The sequence below is a fragment of the Cetorhinus maximus genome, unplaced genomic scaffold (assembly GCF_964194155.1).
Source record: "Cetorhinus maximus unplaced genomic scaffold, sCetMax3.hap1.1 HAP1_SCAFFOLD_778, whole genome shotgun sequence".
NCBI lineage: Eukaryota > Metazoa > Chordata > Chondrichthyes > Lamniformes > Cetorhinidae > Cetorhinus > Cetorhinus maximus.
Genome location: NW_027596720.1, coordinates 36,765 through 57,054, shown reverse-complemented (window position 1 = coordinate 57,054; position 20,290 = coordinate 36,765). Strand labels below are relative to the sequence as shown.

Genomic DNA, 20,290 nt, shown 5'->3' with positions numbered 1-20,290 from the left:
AGAAAATCGCGTCTACAAATCCACCATTGACAGCGGGTTTGTGTTTGGGGTTGGCTGAGGTTTCCTGTCGGGATATGGGCCGATTTTTGTGCATAGAATTCGTGTTGGGACTGAGAATAGGAATTATTCCAACCCCCCCCACCCCACCCCCCTCCCCCAGTTTATTGGATATCTCTGCCCCCCACCCCCACCCCCTGTAGGTGCCTGTACCACACTGGAGAAATGTGAAGGGTGTAGAAGCTGCTTTGGTCCATGTCTGCGAGGGCTGGGGAGGGGGGGGTTAATTCTCCCCTGGGTCCTTCCTTTCACTGCACCTGTGGAAAGGCCACTTGGTGACTCCCCCATATAGGTCAACACTGCTGCCCTCCCAGGAGATAATGTTGCCCAAAGTGCTGGAGGAGCAGTTGGCCAAGCTCTGGACCTCGGCCGCAGTCAGGATCCGGTCCCAGATGTTGAATTCTGCCAGTTCCCCAACAAAGGCTTGTGTAGCATCGTATCTCCCTCCTGCCACATCCTGCACGATGGGGGAAAAAGATCAACTTCCATTAACATCTCGTCCAGTTGGATGTGAAAGATACAGTCAGCACCTGGGTCTTCCCGCAGCCTATAGAGCACCAGCCCCTCACTGGAGGGGGGAGCCGGGTTCCAGATCGGCCACCTTGGGGGGTTGGCTGGAGCCCTGGAAGGGACTTTGCCCGTCACATAACGTTAAGGACAAGCGCGGGCCATTCGGCCCCCTTCCGCCGGTTCCAACAATCAATTAAATTAACTGTTCAAAATGTTATATGTTTTTTATAGTCACATAGCAAGGGAAAGGGGTGGAGAGAGGGGGCAGGGTTGATGGATAAGAGGAGGAAGCGGGGGGAGAGTTGGGGTGAGAGAAGGGAAGAGAGAGGGGCAGAGAGAAGGGGAAAGAAGGAGAGAGCGAAGAGGGAGAGAAGGGGAGAGGAAGAGAAGGGGAGAGAGGAAAGAGAAAGGAGGCGAGAGAGGTGGAGAGAGGTGGGAGGGATGGGGAGAGAGAAGAGATGGGGAGGGAAGAGGGGAGGGAAGGAGAAAGGGGAGAGAGAGGGAGAGAGAAGAGAAGGGGAAGGAAGAGAGAAGGAGAGGGGAGGAGAAAGGGGAGAGAGGGGGAGAGGGAGAGAGAAGGGGAAAGAGGGAGGGGAGAGGGGGAGAGAAGACAGGGAAGAGAGTTGGGGTGAGAGAAGGAAGGAGAGAGAAGAGGGGGAGAGAAGGTATTATTAATTTGGTTGTTATGAGGTAAACTCTTTTATACAGATGACCGAGTTGAAAATTTCTATGTAAAATGAAGGTGGTTCTGTCGTCGGTTAATTAAGGTGTTTTTTCCAATAGTAAATCTTGATTGGGAGATAATGGTGATCAGAGTGCAGCGTCAGTTGATAATGAACAGAATGGCTGGGACTGATTGACCAACGAATGTCTTGGTACAAAATCTACACAATTGGAGTTTGTGAGTCTCAGTCCTGCTGTAATTGGCTGAGATTTATCCATTTACAAGTGCAACATGGAATGGAAGAGGTCAAACTGAGTTACAGTCCTGGTCAGAAGGTCAACATCAGGCGTTAAGATGAAAAACTGAGGACCACATGTCACTTGTCCAAAAACATTTACTCTTTGCCATCAAAACATAATTCCCCTCTTGGTGCTGGCAAATCAATGAGCTTTCCGGTACCTACCTGCTCCTGGCCAAGGACTAGAGTGCCTCCTGGTTTGATTGGGTGCCAAGGAGCCAGATTATCTCCTGATCCTCGTCGCTTGCCATCCTGATACACCTCCCAGACACCATCCCTGGTTGTCCAGGTAATGCACACATGGTGCCACTCTCCATCTTTAACCTCCAACGGGAGGCGAGTCACCTACAAGCACAACAATTATTGTATCCTTCCTTGCTGAGATACAGAGATCTCCCCAATAAACCCTATAAGCAGCCATCGACCCCAATAAACTGCGGTCTCCCCATGAAACAGCCATTATCCCTAATATACATTCAACTCCTCAATAAACGGCAATATTCTCAATAAACAATTTCCCCATAAACAGCCATCATCCACAACAAACATCGATTTCCCCAATATACAGCAATCTGAACATGTGAATCTCAAGGTGTATCAAATGGCCTTCCTCACTGGCAATTATCATGTGATTTTGTGAAGAGTTAATTCAGGAGCAGGAATGGCTGGCTGTCTCCTCCCTAGTCGGAGTGCTCAGACCAATTAGCACATCCCTAGCACTGGCCCAGCTGAGATTCTCTGTCAACCATAATTAATGTGCTCAATTACCAAAGAAATCAATGCTTACTTTGTCATTGATCAGCAGTTCGATGGGATTCTTCCCCCACTCAAGTAAGACCATCTCATTCACTTGCCCAGGAACTGCATATGAGAATGGCGTTCCAATCCCCACAGTCCCCTTTGACTTCACCCACAGGCAGATGGTCAGTGTGTACAGCTCTGGCAGGCTCCGTTTCATCCTAGCGTACATATAATTCGTCCTTACTGGGAATGAGATTTTGTAACCTTCTTGCAATTTATACACTGCAGTCTCTGTCGGGAAGAAGTTAACAATGATTGGTTTTAGCCTTTATGATCATTCACTTCAGAGTCAGAAAGTCATGGGTTCGTGTCCCAGTACAGAGGCTTGAGAACCAAACTCCCACTGCAGTGCTGAGGGAGTGCTGCACTGTCAGAGGTGCTGTCTTTCAAGTGGGATATTAAACCAAGGCTCCTTCAGCCCTCTCAGGTGGAAGTAAAATTTCCCGGGGGACTATTTTGAAGAAGAACATGGGTGTTCCACCCTTTGTCCTGGCCAATATTAAACTTTCAAACAGTATCACTGAAATAAATGATCTGGCCATTGTCACATTAATGTTTGAGGGAGCTTGCTGTCCATATATTCCACCCCCATTTTGTGTCACTCCTACAGGATCGAGGCAGCCTGACTCCCCACTTAAAATTCTCCAATTTTCATTCTAGGCATGTGCAGAGAGAGGAGCTATGAGCTTTAATATTGATTATTAATGGGGCCGGGAACTAGAAAGCCTATAATTAATTTAGTTCCGGATAATACTGTAGGTAACAGCCTCACTCCCCCTCAACCCCATCTCTGTAACCTCCTACAATACTACAACCCTCTGAGATCTCTGTGCTCCTCCAACTCTGGCTTGTCACACATCCCCGGTTTTAATCACTCCACCATTGGCGACCCTGTCTTCATTTGCCTGAGGCCCTCAGTTCTGGAATTCTCTCTCTAAACCGCTGGTTTGAAGGAAGTGGAGGATCCACAAGAGGCCAGAGTTGGAGGAACGCAGGATTCTCAGAGGGTTGTGGGGCTGGAGCGCGTTTTGAAGGGAATTTCTGACTTATTTTCCAAAATCCAGGGCAGGTTAGGAAGGATCAGGACCCAGGTTAAAGAAGGATTTGTTGGAGGGATACTTGTACCTTGCTCACTCCTAAACCCTGCATCGTTGTCAGCTTTATCTCCATCTTTTAAAACCTTCAACTCGACACTTTCACCTGTGGTTTTGGTCAACTTTTCATTGCGAGGAACCCGGTTTTGGAAAAATTTGAAGGACATTGAATTTTGGACAATTCTTCCTCCTGAGTTATTTTTAAAAGCTTGAGATATTAATTCAGGGCTGTGACTATGCCATTCTTCAAGAAACCATGGGTCAAGATAGATGTCCAGCGGGAATACCTGGAGAGGGAAGAGATACCTTGTATATCTAAGTTAACAAAGAACTGCTGTTGCTAGGCTTAAAAACTCTTGCTAATTGGTTAAAAACACCTGACCTAAGAGAAGTATTCCTTGAACATCTTAGTCTTTAAAACCCTCAGTCAATGAGGGAGTGTGTGTGTGTGTGTGTGTGTGGTGTGCCTGAGAAGCAAGCTGCAAGAAAAAGATTCCCTTTTTCCCTCTCTCTGCCCCACCTTTGTGCTCAACCTTCCTCAGAAACGTCTCATCGGAATAAAGCATGTTTTTATTTGAAAGTCTGCAAAGTGTGATAAGTAAGAGTCTTCAAGGGCAGTTTCACCAAAAAAATCCATCTGAAAGAACTTCCAGACCTATTGTGACCAGAGTTCTGTTAGATCAACAGTGTCAAGGTCTCTTCAAATTTGATCCTTTTAAAGAAACGTTCCCATACTCCTACCTCTGCAGGGGACTGTGTTTGTTTTGTCCTGTTTTGTGTTTGTGTGAGTGTATGGGGGTTCAAATATCTTTTTTTTAAAGGGGGACAATCGTTACACTTCTAAACTACAACTTGTATGTTAACCAGCTTATTAACTTTTTTTAAAAAGTAGATTGTTTCATAATAAATCAATTTCTGTTGTGTTTACTGAAAGAAGCCTGGTTTGAGTCTTTTTATGTTGGGAATAACAGTACCAAAGGTAACAATTAGCCAGTTTTGTGAGTGGATTAAACATTTATACTATTATTTCAACCTGTGGAGAAGTGGGGCTGGAATTAACTGCGAATTCCTCCCATCACAGCCCATAACACCCTGAGTCCCGCAGCTCACGATCAGCTTTTCCTTGTGCCGGCCATCACAATGAAAGCTCTGAGTCAACACTAGCTGTTGTTGCTGTGAAGATGTTGATACTATAGTGCCAGTTCTAACTCAGGAAACCAACCACACAGTAAGCTATGGTATATCAGACTGCCTCTTGGACTCACACTGGAATGCACTCGCTGCAGCATAATTCCAGCTGAAGGACATTGATCTAATCTGCTTCCCTTCCACCCACTGTGTGAGAGTGGCAAGTCTGCCTTCTCTCAGTGTGTGCTCTCAGGAATGCTGTTTAGAGAACCAGCCCTATTATCTCCCACATGACTGGCCTGACCATTAACCTGTCCTGAGTCTTACCTTTCTCCAGCTTGTCGATGCGCTGGTGAAGGGCCTCCAGCTGTTCCTCCAGGTGATGTCTTTGTCGATCACTCTTGTTTTGCAGTGAGGATCGCTCTTTCTCCAGTTCCGAGAGTTTGGAGAGTAGCTGAGCTTCCAGCTCCTGGATCTTCAGGTAGATGTGACCCCGGGGTTGGCCAGAGAGTGCAAACATCGAGGAAGTGTTGCCCCGAGTCAGCATCTCCCCCTGCTCCCCGGGAGAGAACGAAGAAGAGAACAATCAGCAGCGTTGTAATCACAGACAAGAGAACAGGAATTATCATCAGTCAGGTGGGCATCCCAGTGCCTGGACACTGGAGCTTAACAGAGCCCCTCTGGCCCAATCTACATTATGTCATGGGATCATCTTCTAAGGTGCACTAAGGAGACCCTGTAGCTTTGAATTGCAATGGGGTATGTGTCAGAGGGTGGGGTATGTGTCACACATGGGGTATGTGTCAGAGGGTGGTGTATGTGCCCCACAGTGGGGTATGTGTCAGAGGGTGGTGTATGTGCCCCACAGTGGGGTATGTGTCAGAGGGTGGTGTATGTGCCCCACAGTGGGGTATGTGTCAGAGGGTGGTGTATGTGCCCCACAGTGGGGTATGTGTCAGAGGGTGGTGTATGTGTCACACAGTGGGGTATGTGTCAGAGGGTGGCGTATGTGCCCCACAGTGGGGTATGTGTCAGAGGGTGGTGTATGTGTCACACAGTGGGGAACACATCAGGCAGCGGAGTATGTGTCAGTCAATGGTGCACATTACCCCAAGTACCAGTGTTTAATGCATTCTACCAAATTCTTCTCTGCTTCATTCTAAAGTAGCAGAGTTTGGGGTTTGAGTGTGTTAAATGTTAACATTGACCACACTAACTGGGAGCTGTCTCCTCGCTTTACTAGCCCACCACACAGAGTGACAGCAGGAATGTTTCCTGCACCAACTCAACCCATGAGCACAACAAATGGACCCTGTGGAGCTATCAGTACCGAGCTATATTCACAGCCTGGGAGATACCATCTGGTTTTAGTTTCAGGCCAACACTACTGCAGCATGTCACAGCAACAAAAAAAAGGCTTGGATTTAGAGAGCAGCATAAATAACCTCAGAATATCCCAAAGCATTTTGTGCCCAATGAAGTAATATTCTTGAATATGTAACATCGGAAACATAAGAGCTAAAGTGTGCACAGCAAGATCCCATAAACAGCAATGCAATAAATAATCTAGTGACCGAGGGATAAATATTGGCCAGGACACAAGGGAGAACTCCCCTGCTCTTCATCAAAAAGTGCCATGGGGTCTTTTACATCCACCTGAGAGTACAGATGGGTCCTCAATTTAACAACTCATCTGAAAGACAGCACCTCTGACGGTGCAGCACGCCATCAGTGTTGCATTGGGAATGTTCAGCATGGATATGTGCTCAGCCACTGGAGTGGGGCTTTGTAAGATATTGGTGTATAATAACTTTATAAAATCCTAAGAAGTTTATTGAACATTATAGGATTAGCTCTCTCTCTCGCTCGCTCTCTCTCTCCCTCTCTCCCTCTCTCTCACTCTCTCTATTATAAGGAAAGCTCCCAAAGCAGCTTCCTGGGGTAACAAACACAAGACAGTGAAGGCCATTATCTTCGCCAAGGACATGTCTTTAGCACAGGTTCTGAAACATGATGTTGCTAATTCTGATTGGGGTGGAAGTAAGGGCACAGTGACCTCATGACCCATAGGTAAACCAACTGCCTGAAGGCAAGCGATGAGCCACAAGACGACTTCTTGAGCTTCCAATGGAACTTGGAGAGATTACCTTGAATATCTGTCCCTTGCCAATGAATAAGTAATTGACATAGACTCCCAGAAACAAGATATATAAACAGAGTCGCGAGAGGGAAAAATCACTTTGGACGGGAGAGAGTTTCTCGAGTTGCACAAATGCTGACTCAAACCTACCCCCTTGGCTTAGCTCAAGAAGACTTTAGACAGAAGAGAGGCTTTCGAAGTAATCCATGCTGGCTGCGGCCTAACACTTTAGCTAGCTCAAGGAGACTGAGGATACCAAAAGAGACTCCACTTCAAGCCATGGAGTTCAGCTTCATCCATCTGTATGTCTGATCTGGGACCAGTAAACCATTCAGAGGAGATGGCCACCCTCAGTCATGGAGATCAGCAATCCCCTCATCCCGCATCCCTTTGTCCAATCCAGGACCAGTGAACCATTCTCACCTGTTATGGGTCGTATCTCTTCTCTGCTGTTTCGCTTTTGTATCATATCTAAACTGTTGCTTCTTAATAAACTGCTTTAAAATCGCCTGTGCCTTCAGCCCCATTTTTGGGTAATCTGTGACTCCTGGACCAAAATCTTACAACTCTAATCCATGACCTTCATGATTCTGAGGCCTCTCTGTATAACTGTGTATCTGTCACTGTCTCCACCTGTGAATGTGTACCTGTCACATTGTGTACCTGTGGCAACGTATACAGTGCGTACACAGTGTTATCTGTATCAGAGTGTAACTGCCACAGTGTCATTTATATCAGTGTGTACCTGTTACAGTGTGTACCTGTCAAAGTGCCACCTATATCATTGTGTACCTGTCATAGTGTGTTTCTCAATCAGTGTGTACCTGTATCAGTGTGTACCTGTCAAAGTGCCACCTGTATCAGTGTGTACCTGTCATTATGTGTGTTTTTCTATCTGTGTGTACCTGTATCAGTGTGTACCTGTTATAGTGTGCACATGTCAAAGTGTGTTTCTCTATCAGTGTGTGCCTGTATCAGTGTGTACCTGTCAAAGTGTGTTTCTCTATCAGTGTCCACCTGTATCAGTGTGTACCTGTCAAAGTGCCACCTGTATCAGTGTGTACCTGTCATAATGTGTGTTTTTCTATCTGTGTGTACCTGTATCAGTGTGTACCTGTCAAAGTACCACCTGTATCAGTGTGTGCCTGTCATTATGTGTGTACCTGTGCTAATGCGCACCAGAAGATGTGTTCATGCTCAACCATAGAATCTCAGGTTTGTTTTCTCTTTTGGGTTGAGTGCAGTGTTTGCTGTTCTTAAATATTCCCTAGAGTGATGACATCACCTGTTATTAAATGTATCACTATCAAAACCATTCAAACAGGGAGAGGGAGAGAGAAGGAACAGGAGATGGAGAGAAAAAGCAGAAGGGAAAAATAGAGAAGAAGATAGAAAGAGAGGAAGAGAGAGAGGGAGAAAGTGCAGGAGAGGGAGAGAGAGAGAAAGCAGGGGAGAGTACTGCTATGTCTCTCCTGGTCCCAATGCTTTTGTCTCTACAAACAAAACTGTGGTACCAAATGGGGTGAAATCAGGAGTAGGAATGGGAAAGAAAAGGAAAAACAGGGAAAGAAAGTAAAATATAAAAAAGAGATGGAAACAAAAAGGAAACTGAGAGAAATTGGGAAAGAGATGGAGAGAGCAAAAGGCAAAAAAGAGAACGTGTACAGAGAGACCGAGAGACCGAGACAGTGAGGGAGAGACAGATCTGAAGGGAGAGAGGGGATGGTAGAAGTGAAGGAGAGGAAGAGAGCGGGATTGTGGAAGAGGAGGCAATGTCAGTCTCAGCATAAAGTAGATTGGCCGTTTTCCCCTTGGTTCTGTTTGAATCAGATGTGGTTGAATCAGAGGCGGGTCCACATGTTGCAAGATTCAGTGGACTCACCCTTCCATGCCCCCTGCCCCCTGCCCCCCACCAACACCACACCCCCCCTCTCCCCCGCCCCCACCGCCCCAACCCCACCCCACCGCTCTTGTTGGTTCCGAGCCGACCTTTTCCTTTAGTATCTGTTAACTAATTATACGAGGATGTGACTACAGGAGCAATCCTTGGAGAATTCTTTAATGGAAATTTGGGACTTTTTGTTATTAGTTTGAAATGATTAATGTATTGCATGAGTTTTGCCTGAACTTTATAGAGTAAAATCTAATCAGCCAGGTCCTGCAGGAAATGTTTAAAAATAGCATTTGGTTGATGTACTAAAGGTGTTCAATATGTAATGGGAAGCTGTCATCATTGATCAGTAGACTAGTCTGAACAGTGTACAGAAGTGTAGTGCTTATGTTACTGGACTGATAATCCATGAGTTCAGAGCCTTTTGGGAATTTGAACTGAATTTTAAAAGGAATAATCTGGAAATATAAAGCTGGTCTCAGTCGAAGTGACCATAAAGCTGAAAAAACCCCGACTCATTCATTCAAAGACAGATGGAAAGGCTTGCATTTGTATAGCGCCTTTCATGACTCCAGGCTGTCTCAAAGCGCTTTGCAGCCAATGAAATACTTTTTAAGTGCGGTAGGAAATGTAATGTAGGAAACGCGGCAGGCGAGTTGTGCACAGCAAGATCCCACAAGCTGTGAGAGATTAATATTGCCCCCTCCCCGCTCCCAGGACAGCTTCAATGCTCTTCTACAAAATAATGCCCTAGCACCTTTTATATCAATTGAGAAGGCAGATCGGGTTTTGGATTTTACACTTGGTGCTCAGCACTGCTCTGGGAGCGTAAACTGAGATTTCGGTGCTTAAGTCCTTACTCACTAATGTCCTTTAGGGAAGGAAATCTGTCATCCTTCCCTGGTCTGAACCTGTATGTGACTCCAGTCCCACACCACTGCAGTTGACTCATAACTAACCCCATGAAGTGTTTAAGAGTATTTCTCATCACCACGTTCACAGGGTAAGTAGAAATGGATAACAATGCTAACCTTGCAAATGACACCCACATGCAGAGAATGAATAATGCATTTTTAAAAATTTCTTCTCATTTAAAAGCTGGTGAGTGTTCGACTGAGTCAGTCTGTGGAGTGGGGAGGTGGGGGAGACTGTACAGGAACCTGACAGCTGATAGCTGTGTTATTGCTAGAGATTTGAAAAGCAGACTGCAGCCATCGCAGGCTGAATTGCTGATGACAACTCAGGCAACATCTGAAAACTCAGCATCAGATTCTACATGTTCACTGACTAGACCCAGCTCTACCTCATCTCTATGTATTTCTACCCTTCCACTGTCTCTAAACAATCAGACTCTTTGTCCAACATTCAGCACCAGATGAACAGAAATTTCCTTCTACTAAATATTAGGAACCGCAGCCATCATCTTCAGTCCCTGTCACTGGTTCCATCCCTCTCCCTGACAATTGGCTGGGGGTGAACCAGGCTGTTCATAATCTTGTGTCATATTTGGATCTAAGTTGAGCTTCCAACCACAGATCTGCTGTGTTACTAAGATCGCCTATTTCCACCTCTGTAAGATCACCCAATTCTGCCCCTGCCTCAGCTCTTCTGTTGTTGAAACCTTCTTCCATGCCTCCGGACTTGACTATTACAACACACTCTTAGCTGGTTTCTCATTTTTAACCCTCCATCAACTTCAAATCATCCAAAACATTGCCTCGCATATCCTAACTCATATCAAGTCTCATCCATCCATCACCCCTGTCCTCGCTGACTTACATTAGCTCCTGGTGAAGCAAGGCCTCAATTTGAAAATTCCAATCCTTGTTTTCAAATCCCTCCATGGCACCGACCCTCCCTATCTTTTTAACCTCCTCCAGCCCCTCAACCCTCCAAGATATCTCTGCTTCTCCAATTCTGGCCTCTTCAGCATCCCAAACTTTATTCGCTCCATCACTGGTGTTGCCAGAGCCCTAAGCTCTGAAATCCCCTCCATGCCTCTTTTAAACTTTTAATCATCTGCCTTAATATGTGGCTTGAAGTCCATTTTTTTTTTAATAATTGCTCCTCTGAAGCAATTTGGAATTTTTTAATTCTTCCATGGGATGTGGGCATCGCTGGCTGGGCCAGCATTTATTGCCCATCCCCAATTGCCCTTGAGGTGGTGGTGATGAGCTGCCTCCTTGAACCACTGCAGCCCATGTGGTGTTACAGTTTACTGCACTACTATATAAATACGAGTTGCAGTTATCGTTAATAATGACTCTGTTTGGATCAGGAGTTATTCAACTCACAGATTATAAAGATCTAGTTTGCAGACTGCTGCACACTGCAGCTTAGACACCAACAGCTGTAGGCTTCAGCAAAAAGATCAGGAACACTTAATATATTAACACAACTAACAAAACTCATTAGAACTCAATATTCCCCAAAGAAGACAACTGACAAGGAATTAGCAATGTGCTCAGTAAACGCTGGTAATTGGGAGCACTGTGTGTCTGAGCCACAGTTTCATATCTAAACTTCATATTCAGAACATGAATTCTCTGCAATAGGTCTGAATGGTAAATGAGTTTACTGTAACCGGGCTGAATTAAAGTGTGTGATGGGAATGGAGTGAAGGGAGCTGCTCTGTGAACATCCGGTGCTTGTGAGAGCTTGTGCTGCACAAATTAACTGCCATGCCCCTTACATTGCGACATTCACTGTAAAGCACTTTGGGATGTCCTAAGGTTGTGAAAGGTGCTATAGAAATGCACGTTCTTTCTTTTCTTTACGTTTGGGAGTGAATGAGGAGGGCTGATCTATTAGATTCTATAGGGAGTGAATGGGAAGATCCACTACACCAAATTAATTTCCTTGATGTCGGCTGTGTGAGTTTGACATACTCTTCAATTATTTATTCACATGTTTGATGAGACCAGTTTCTGTGTCTGTAGCAATTTGTTTCAGAGCTTTCCATTCAGATGCAGCAATTTTGCCCAGTGTTAGTGCCTTTTAAAGATCTCAAACCAGACAGGGATTTTTTTAATTAACCTGAAAAACCCAAGGATATAAATTTATCATGTTATATATCTGTATAAATTAATCAGGGTTAAATTGGAAAGCATTGGAGGGATGGAAAATATTATAGTTTTTGGGTTCATTCTTTCAAACCGTGGCAATGCTGTGCCTCTTCCCGTGTATCTTTCTTCTTCTATGATTTTGTCCCCATTTGCCAATCACCTATTGGTTAGGGAGTATTGACAAGCTATTTGACCATGAGGGCATCACAGAGCAGCCCGACCCTGTCCTCACCCGACATTCCACGCATGAATTTTCCATCAGGATTCACTGGCCCTCGATCAGGAGCAGGAACCTGGGTTGATTATTCCTGCCATGGGACCCTTGGTGCAGACTGAGATCAGGGATCTCGGAGAGATCAAGAACATTATTGGGTCAGCATAGTCTTGCTATTGGCTGGTTTGTGCCACTAGTGAAGGGTGATTGTATACAGAGAATTCCAATGCAACAGTAAAATCCAGAGGCTTGTAACACTTCAGGAAAATAAGCACACATGAATAATGGAAGGATACAACCATTCGGCCCATTAGTCTAGCCCATTTACTCATGACCCTCGAAGCATTTTCATTAGAGACACTCACCTGAACAACCAACCCGTTCCCTCAACCCAAAATCCACACTCCTGACTCACTCCAATCTACCACTCCCCCCTACCCCCATCACTTCCCTCAAACTACCCCCAACGCTGTAAGGTGATCAGAACTGGTTCAGGAGATTGCCCAGAGCTGGCCTTTCACTAAAACTGCTTCTTTGGCAGCAGAGAATAAGAAACGGATGAGCTGTCTCTTACCAATTTAAATATTACTGAGAGGGATCTCGGCACTGGAATCCAGTTCAAAATGTTGCTGTGTGATTAAATCTTTTCACTGACAAAGCAAATGATCAATTTTATGCTTTTGGTGAGGGTCCAATTCTATTAGCAGTTTCACTCGCTGTTGGATACCCAGAGGGAGACACAGGCCTCAGAGGCAGCTTGTTCCAGTGGCTTTTACAAGCCATCTGCAAATAACACTGGGTACATCCTTTCCGTTAGCTGCCTGACTGAATGAGTTTAACAGTCGCTCTATCTATTAATTGTCTCTCATCTATTGACAATTTCTCTACAGTTCCAATCAGCACTTTCTGGATTCCAATGATTCTGTTACTGGGGTACATCCTATGGAAGGACCATCCTTCCTAGAACCACAGGGCCTACAGCCTGGGACCTAACCGACTCTATAATGTCATTCCTGTCTTTGGCCCTAAACAGACTAATATCTCCACTTAAATAACAGACAGTGGGATGTTGTGCATTAAATCACATGCAGGGAAAACAGAAACATAGGACAAAGGAACACAGGAACATAGGAACATAGGAGTACAGGAACACAGGAATATAGGAACACAGGAATATAGGAAAACAGAAACATAGGACATAGGAACACAGGGACATAGGACTTAGGAGCAGGAGTAGGCCATTCAGCCTTTTGAGCCTGCTCCACCATTCAATAAGATCATGGTCTCAGCTCCACTTTCCTGCCTGCCCCCCCTCCACCATAACCCTTGGCTCCCTTGTCTATCAATGGAGAAGAGACTTGTTAGTGAGAGCTGAAAGTCAATTAGCAGTTGCAAACATAATCACAGGGGGAGAGGGGAGGATTGGGATGGACAGAGAGGTATTGCATAGTTAATGAGTCTGATGTCAAAACAAGGCATTTGTGGCAGGATGGTTTATTGAATATATCATAATATTATAATTGGCCGAATCAATGATTAAATCATTGGGGCCAGTGTTAATGAAGATGGGGATCAGTGAGGTCAGGGGTCAAGGTAGACAGGACAGCTCCCCATTGTGAGGCCCAGGAAGTTATAGAAACAGGGGGAGGCCATTCAGCCCCTCGAGCCTGTTCCACCATTCAACTAGATCATGACTGTCTGCGTCTTACCAGGGTCACAGGGTTCACAGATAGGGAGGGAAACCACTGCAGGGGGGTCACAGGTTTCTTGTGGAAGGGTAGGGTGTAAGTTCTTGGCCTTACCCTGGGATGCCAATGAATCCACCCAGATGCAGGCTGGGGTTAAGATTACATTGGGTCCTGGTTACATCATTAGAGCCCAAACTGCTATTCAAAACTAGACAGTAACAGGATCAGAGAGGGAAGTGACATGGGGCACCTCCTGCTGGGCAGGGAATGGATTAAACCCGCACAACCCCCCCCCACCCCGCATTGTATTGATATTGTATTACAGGATCGAGGCACAAACTGTGTAAATGAGAGTTTGTCATAATGACAGTAAACCTGAATCTCCAGTGAAAGCACCAAGCCAACAGACAGGACTGGAGCCAATTCAGTTCAATAAGCTTGGCACAACTTTAAATTGTTTCTGTTATTAATTTAATTTAAATGAGAAATTATTCCATTGGGTTGTCTATTGATCCATTGACCTATTGTAATAGGCCTGTCACACACCACAAGGCACAACAGGAGAACAAAGGTCAGATATTTCCCTAGATATTCTGAGCTTTGGGTTACCTGCCCTAGCTCTGTGAGGGCAGGAGAGGAGTTGGCAAAGCAAGGAAATGGCAAGAGTTAAAACCAGCCCTTAAAGCTAAACTTCATGGCTCTTTCTACTGAGAGTGAGGTTTGCATTTTTATAGCGCCTTTCACAACATCATGACTTCTCAAAGTGCTTCACAGCCAAGGAAACTCTTTGAAGTGTAGTCACTGTTGTAAAGCAGGAAACGCGGCAGCCAATTTGTGCATAGCAAGCTCCCACAAACAGCAGTGTGATAATGACCAGGTAAACCTGTTTTTAGTTATAGTGGTTGAGAGCTGAGTACTGGGGAATACACCCCCACTCCTATTCATACAGTTTAACATCTCATCTGAGAGACAGCAAGTCTGACAATGCAGCACTCCCTCAATACCGGCACTGGGAGCATCAGTCTGAATTATATGCTCAGGTTCCTGGAGCAGGCCTTAAATTGTCAACCTTCTGACTCGGAGCTGAGAGTACTACCCATTGAGCTAAAGCTACATAGGCCACAACAATCATTTTTGACAAGTTCAGCCATTGTTCACAGAATCACAGAATCACAGAGCAGAAGAGGCCCTTCAGCCCATCGAGTCTGCACCGACACATGAGAAACACCTGATCTACCTACTTAATCCCATTTACCAGCACTTGGCCCATAGCCTTGAATGTTGTGATGTGCCAAGTGCTCATCCAGGTACTTTTTAAAGGATGTGAGGCAACCCGCCTCCACCACCCTCCCAGGCAGTTCATTCCAGACCATCAGCACCCTCTCGTTAAAAAAGTTTTTCCTCACATCCCCCCTAAACCTCCTGCCCCTCACCTTGAACTTATGCCTCCTTGTGACTGACCCTTCAACTAAGGGGAACAGCTGCTCCCTATCCACCCTGTCCATGCCCCTCATAATCTTGTACACCTCGATCAGGTCGCCCCTCAGTCTTCTCTGCTCCAACGAAAACAACCCAAGTCTATCCAACCTCTCTTCATAACTCCCTCCAGTGCAATCACATCCTTCCTATAATGTGGCGACCAGAACTGCACACAGTACTCCAGCTGTGGACTCACCAAGGTTCTATACAACTCCAACGTGACCTCCCTACTTGTGTAATCTTTTATAATTTTGCAACATCTAACAATCCTTAATCATCTAATGTATCTCACAGAGACCTTAGTGAGCTACTGGCCGTGACTGGGAAGGTTAGAAGGACCAGTTGCTCTTTTCCTGTCTTTTTATTTCCATATGTTGTATGGAGGTTCTGTCACTTCCTGCCCTGAACTGACTGCAACGCTTTTATTCTAGTCCTTTCATCGCAGTCTATTCTGGGAATAAACACCATGTTGTGCAGAAACTGGAAATAAAGCCCGAGATACTGAGAAGGGGAAGTGGAGGTTGATGTGATGCCATAGAGCACCCAGCTCCAACAGAGTGCATAAGTTTAAAATAACATTTAGAAATTCAGAACGAAGGAGTCAGCGTCTGAATTAGGAAAGAGGGGCATGAACTTGGGTTGGGGTTCCTTCACAACTGTTGTCCATATCAAGGAGCCTAAATCAGTCACCCTTCCCTCTCAGAGACTGGTAAACTTGTAGTGCATTTGCAGCATTTTCTGTTTTTAAAAATTTGTTCTTGGGATGTGGGCATCGCTGGCTAGGCCAGAATTTATTGCTCATCTCTAATTGCCCTTGGGAAGGTGGTGGTGAGCCACCTTCTTGAACTGCTGCAGTCCATGCGGTGTAGGTACACCCACAGTGCTGTTAGGGAGGGAGTTCCAGGATTTTGACCCAGCAACAGTGAAAGAACAGTGATGTGGTTCCATTTCAGCATGGTGTATGACTCAGAGGGGATCTTGCAGGTGGTGGTGTTCCCATTTGTCTGCTGCCCTTATCCTTCTGAATGGTAGAGGCTGTGTGTTTGGAAGGTGCTGTCGAAGGAGCCTTGACAAGCTGCTGCAGTGCATCTTGTATATGGTACATGCTGTTGCCACTGCACATTAGTTGTAGCATTGGAACGCATATGCACACACACACACACAGACACCTTCCATGCACACATATGCATATCACCCACAAATGTACGTGCACACTGAGCAAGCAAATTGCCAAAACATATATATTTTATATGAACTTCTTTATCCATCATTTTCTCCCTCAAATTGTGAGCTTGAGGATCAGAATTAAAGGGATCTTTTCAGATTTTGCCAAAATATGACTGAAAGGACAAAGAAAATCAGTGCTTTTAACATGGGCCCCACACTCAGTAAAAGAAGCCAGAGGTATCACCCTGGGATCTTCACCAGCAGCATAGCGCAGGGTGTCAGAATTTTAAAACGTTTTTTGCTTTCTGACATTCTCAATTTGTTGAGAATTTATAATCAGACTGTCAGCCAGTGCTCACTTTCTCAGCCTCTACAATGGAATCTCGCCTTTCTCTCCCCACTTTACACTTCCGTTTTATTTGTATGCATTCCATCTGATTTTTCAGAGCCTTCATAATCTTCAAAGGCTGAAATTCAGTGTGAGGTTACTTTTTGAAATGGTTAGTCAGTTGGTCTGAATCCAGCAATGTCATGCCAACATTCCAGATCCAAAAGAAAGTTTCAGAAAAGAGGGAGACTGGGTGAGGCAGTTTCATTAATAACCTTTAATCCAACTTCAAACCCAAGCCATTGGCAGCTGAAATGAAAGCCAGACTAGAGGTATCTGATGTGAGATGTGTCTGAACTGTTTGTTGCAGTTCCCAGAAGGAATGGAACAGAATGAATGCCTCCTATCCCCACCCCAACCCTGCACCAACCATCTACCCACACCCATCCCCCCACCCATGTGCAGTACCTTATCAAATGCCTTTTTGAAATCCAAATATATTACACCTACTGATTCCCCTTTAACTATCCTGCTTGTCACCTCCTCAAAGAATTCTAATAAATTTGTCAGGCATGATTTCCCCTTCATGAAGCCAGGTTGACTCTGCTTAATTAGATTATGCATTTCTAAATGCTCTGCTATTACATCCTTTAAAGTAGACTCCAACATTTTCCCAATGACAGATGTTAAGCTAACTGGCCTATAGTTACATGATTTTTGTCTTCCTCCCTTTTTGAATAATGGTGTTACATTGTCCATTCTCCAATCCTCTGGGACCTTTCCAGAATCTAAGGATTCTTGGAAGATTACTACCAGTGCATCCACTATCTCTGTAGCTACTTCCTTTAATATCCTTGGATGCAACCCATCAGGTCCAGGTGACTTATCGGCCTTTAGCCCAATTAGCTTCCGTGGCACTTTTTCTCTAGTGATAGTTATTGTATTTATTTCCTCCCCTCTTTTCCCCCTTGATTATTTAGTATTTTTGGCATGCTATTCGTATCTTCTACTATGAAAACTGAAGCAAAGTATTTATTCAACTCCTCTGCCATTTCCTCGTTCCCCATTATTATTTCCCCAGCCTCATTCTCTAAGGGGCCTATGTTCACTTTGGCCTCTCTCTTCCTTTTTATATTAAAGAAGCTCTTACTTTCCATTTTTATATTACTTGCTAGTCTACCCTCAAAGTTTATTTTCTCCCTCTTTATTATTTTTTTGGTCAGCTTTTGTTGGTTTTTAAAACTTTCCCAATCCTCTGAATTAGCACTAATCTTTGCCACATTGTATGTTTATTCTTTCAATTTGTTACTGTCCTTAACTTCCTTGGTCAACCATGGTTGCTTTATCCCCTTCCTTGAATTCTTCTTCCTCACTGGGATATATCTTTGTTGTGAGTCATGAACTATTTCCTTAAACATCTGCCATTGTTCATCAACTGTCTTTTCTGCTAAACTCCTTTCCCAGTCCATTCCAGCCAACTCTGCCCTCATTCCATTGTGATTACCCTTATTTAAGTTTAGCACAGTTGTTTCTGACCCAAGTTTCTCACTCTCAAACAGAATGCCAAATTCTACCATATTATGGTTTCCTCGAGGATCCTTTACTCTGAGATCATTTATTAAACCTGCCTTATTACGCATTGCCAGACCCAAAATAGCCTGATCCCTGGTTGGATTCACAACATATTGTTCTAAGAAACTGTCCCGAATACACTCTATGAACTCTTGCTCATGTCTACCTCTGCCAATTTGATTTTCCCAATCTATATGAAGATTAAAGTCAACCACGATTAATGTACTGCCTTTTTTACATGCCCTCATTATCTCCTGATTTATTCTCTGTCCTACAGTATAGCTACTGTCAGGGGGTCTATAGAGCACTCCCATCAATGTCTTCTTCCCCTTGTTATTTCTTACCTCCATCCATATGGACTCCACATCTTCCGATCCAAGATCCTTTCTTGCTATTCTACTTATTCCATCTCATACTAACAAAGCTACCCCACCACCCTTTCCCTCCTGGCTGTCCTTTCAAAAAGCCACATACCCCTGAATATTTAGTTCCCAGCTTTGATTTCCTTGTAAGCACATCTCCATAATGGCTGTAAGATCATACCCATTAACCTCTATTTGTGCCATTAATTCATTTATTTTGTTCCAAATATTATGTGCATTTAAGTAAAGGGCCATTAATTTTGCCTTTTTACCATTTTTCCCCCTTTGACCCTATTTGCTGCTGTTTTTTTATGTTTGTACACTCTGTCCCTTCCTGTCACACTCTGGGTATCATTATTTAAATAGCTGCCCTGCAAGGCTGCCATGTCCTTTTGCTTTGTAAGTCTACGTATCCCCTTTCCAGAACCCTCTCCCCGTCTATTTAGTTTAAAGACCTCTCTACAGCCCTAGTTATTCGGTTCACCAGGACACTGGTCCCAGTACTGTTCAAGTGAAACCTGTCCCACCGGAACAGCAGTACTGGTGCCAGTGCCCCATGACCTGAAAGCCATTCCTGCCACACCAATCTCTGAGCCACGTATTTAACTCCTATTTAACGTATTTACCCTGTGCTAGTTTGCCCATGGGTCAGGTAGTAATCCCAAGATTATTACCTTGGAGGTTCTGCTTTCTAATTTAGCTCCTAACTGCTCAAATTCTTTCAGCAGAACCTCCTTTCTAGTCCTATCAATGTCGTTGGTACCAACATGGACGATGACAACTGGATCCCTCCCCTCCCACTCCAAGGTCCCCCCCAGCCCTGAGGAGATGTCCTTAACCATGGCACCGGTCAGGGAACACAGCCTTCGGGACTCACACTCACGACTGCAGAGAACAATATCTATCCCCCTAATTATACTGTCCCCTACCACTATTACATTCCTATTTCCTCCCCCCACTTGAATGGCTCCCTGTACCACAGTGCCTTGGTCAGTTCACTCATCCTCCCTGCAATCCCCGCTCTCATCCACACAGCTTTCAAGAACCTTGTTGGACAGTTGCAGGGGCCGAGGCTCCTCGAACGCTACCCCCTGGGTCCCCAAACCTGCTTCACCTGCAGTCACACCCTCCTGTCCTTGATCACAGACCAAATTTCAATTACCTAATCTGAGGGGTGTGACTGCCTCCTGGAGCAAAGTGTCCAGATAACTTTCCCCCTCCCTGATGCAGCGCAATGTCTGCAGCTTGGACTCCAGCTCCTCAACTCGGATCCAAAGTTCCTCGAGCTACAAACACTTGCTACAGATGTGTTCACTCTGGATCACCTTGATGTCCAGCAGCTCCCACATGCTGCAGCAGCAACACATCACCATCCTGCCATCACAATCATATTTTGTTCAATTTATTAATTAATTACTCTAGTATCGCCACTCTTTACACTTTATTATAATTATTTTTTATACACACCAGTATCGATCTAATACTTAACAAGCTATCTTTAAGAAAAAGAGAAAAAAAAGACTAGAGATCTAAACACAAACTAAAGACCTTACTTTTACTTTAAAGTCTACCTGCAGCATTTCTGACATTATAACAGTGATTACACTCCAAAGGTGATTCAATGGTTGTAAAGCACTTTGGGACATTCTGAGGTCCTGAAAGGTGCTATAGAAATGCAAGTATTTATTTCACAATTATCCATCTATACTATTGACCAATAAATCAAATCAGGAGCGAAAATCTGGAAGGTAACAGAGTAAATATCTAAGAATAGATCATAAATAACACAGGTTCACTTTCATAAGAAGCATTTATCACCTATATAACCCAGT

At 44.7% G+C, this 20,290-nt stretch overlaps 1 protein-coding gene across 1 annotated transcript in view; it reads right to left on the bottom strand.

Annotated features, from left to right (window-relative positions):
• Positions 1-280: 280 nt before the first annotated feature.
• Positions 281-20,290, bottom strand: part of LOC144674739 (uncharacterized) — a gene marked incomplete at its 5' end in the record, with an annotated part of 56,770 nt that continues 36,760 nt past the window's right edge. The window contains 4 exons of the mRNA XM_078535957.1: positions 281-514; positions 1,695-1,874; positions 2,317-2,561; positions 4,880-5,105. Of these exons, the coding sequence (XP_078392083.1) occupies positions 281-514; positions 1,695-1,874; positions 2,317-2,561; positions 4,880-5,105 (885 nt within the window). The remainder of the gene's footprint in view (positions 515-1,694; positions 1,875-2,316; positions 2,562-4,879; positions 5,106-20,290) is intronic.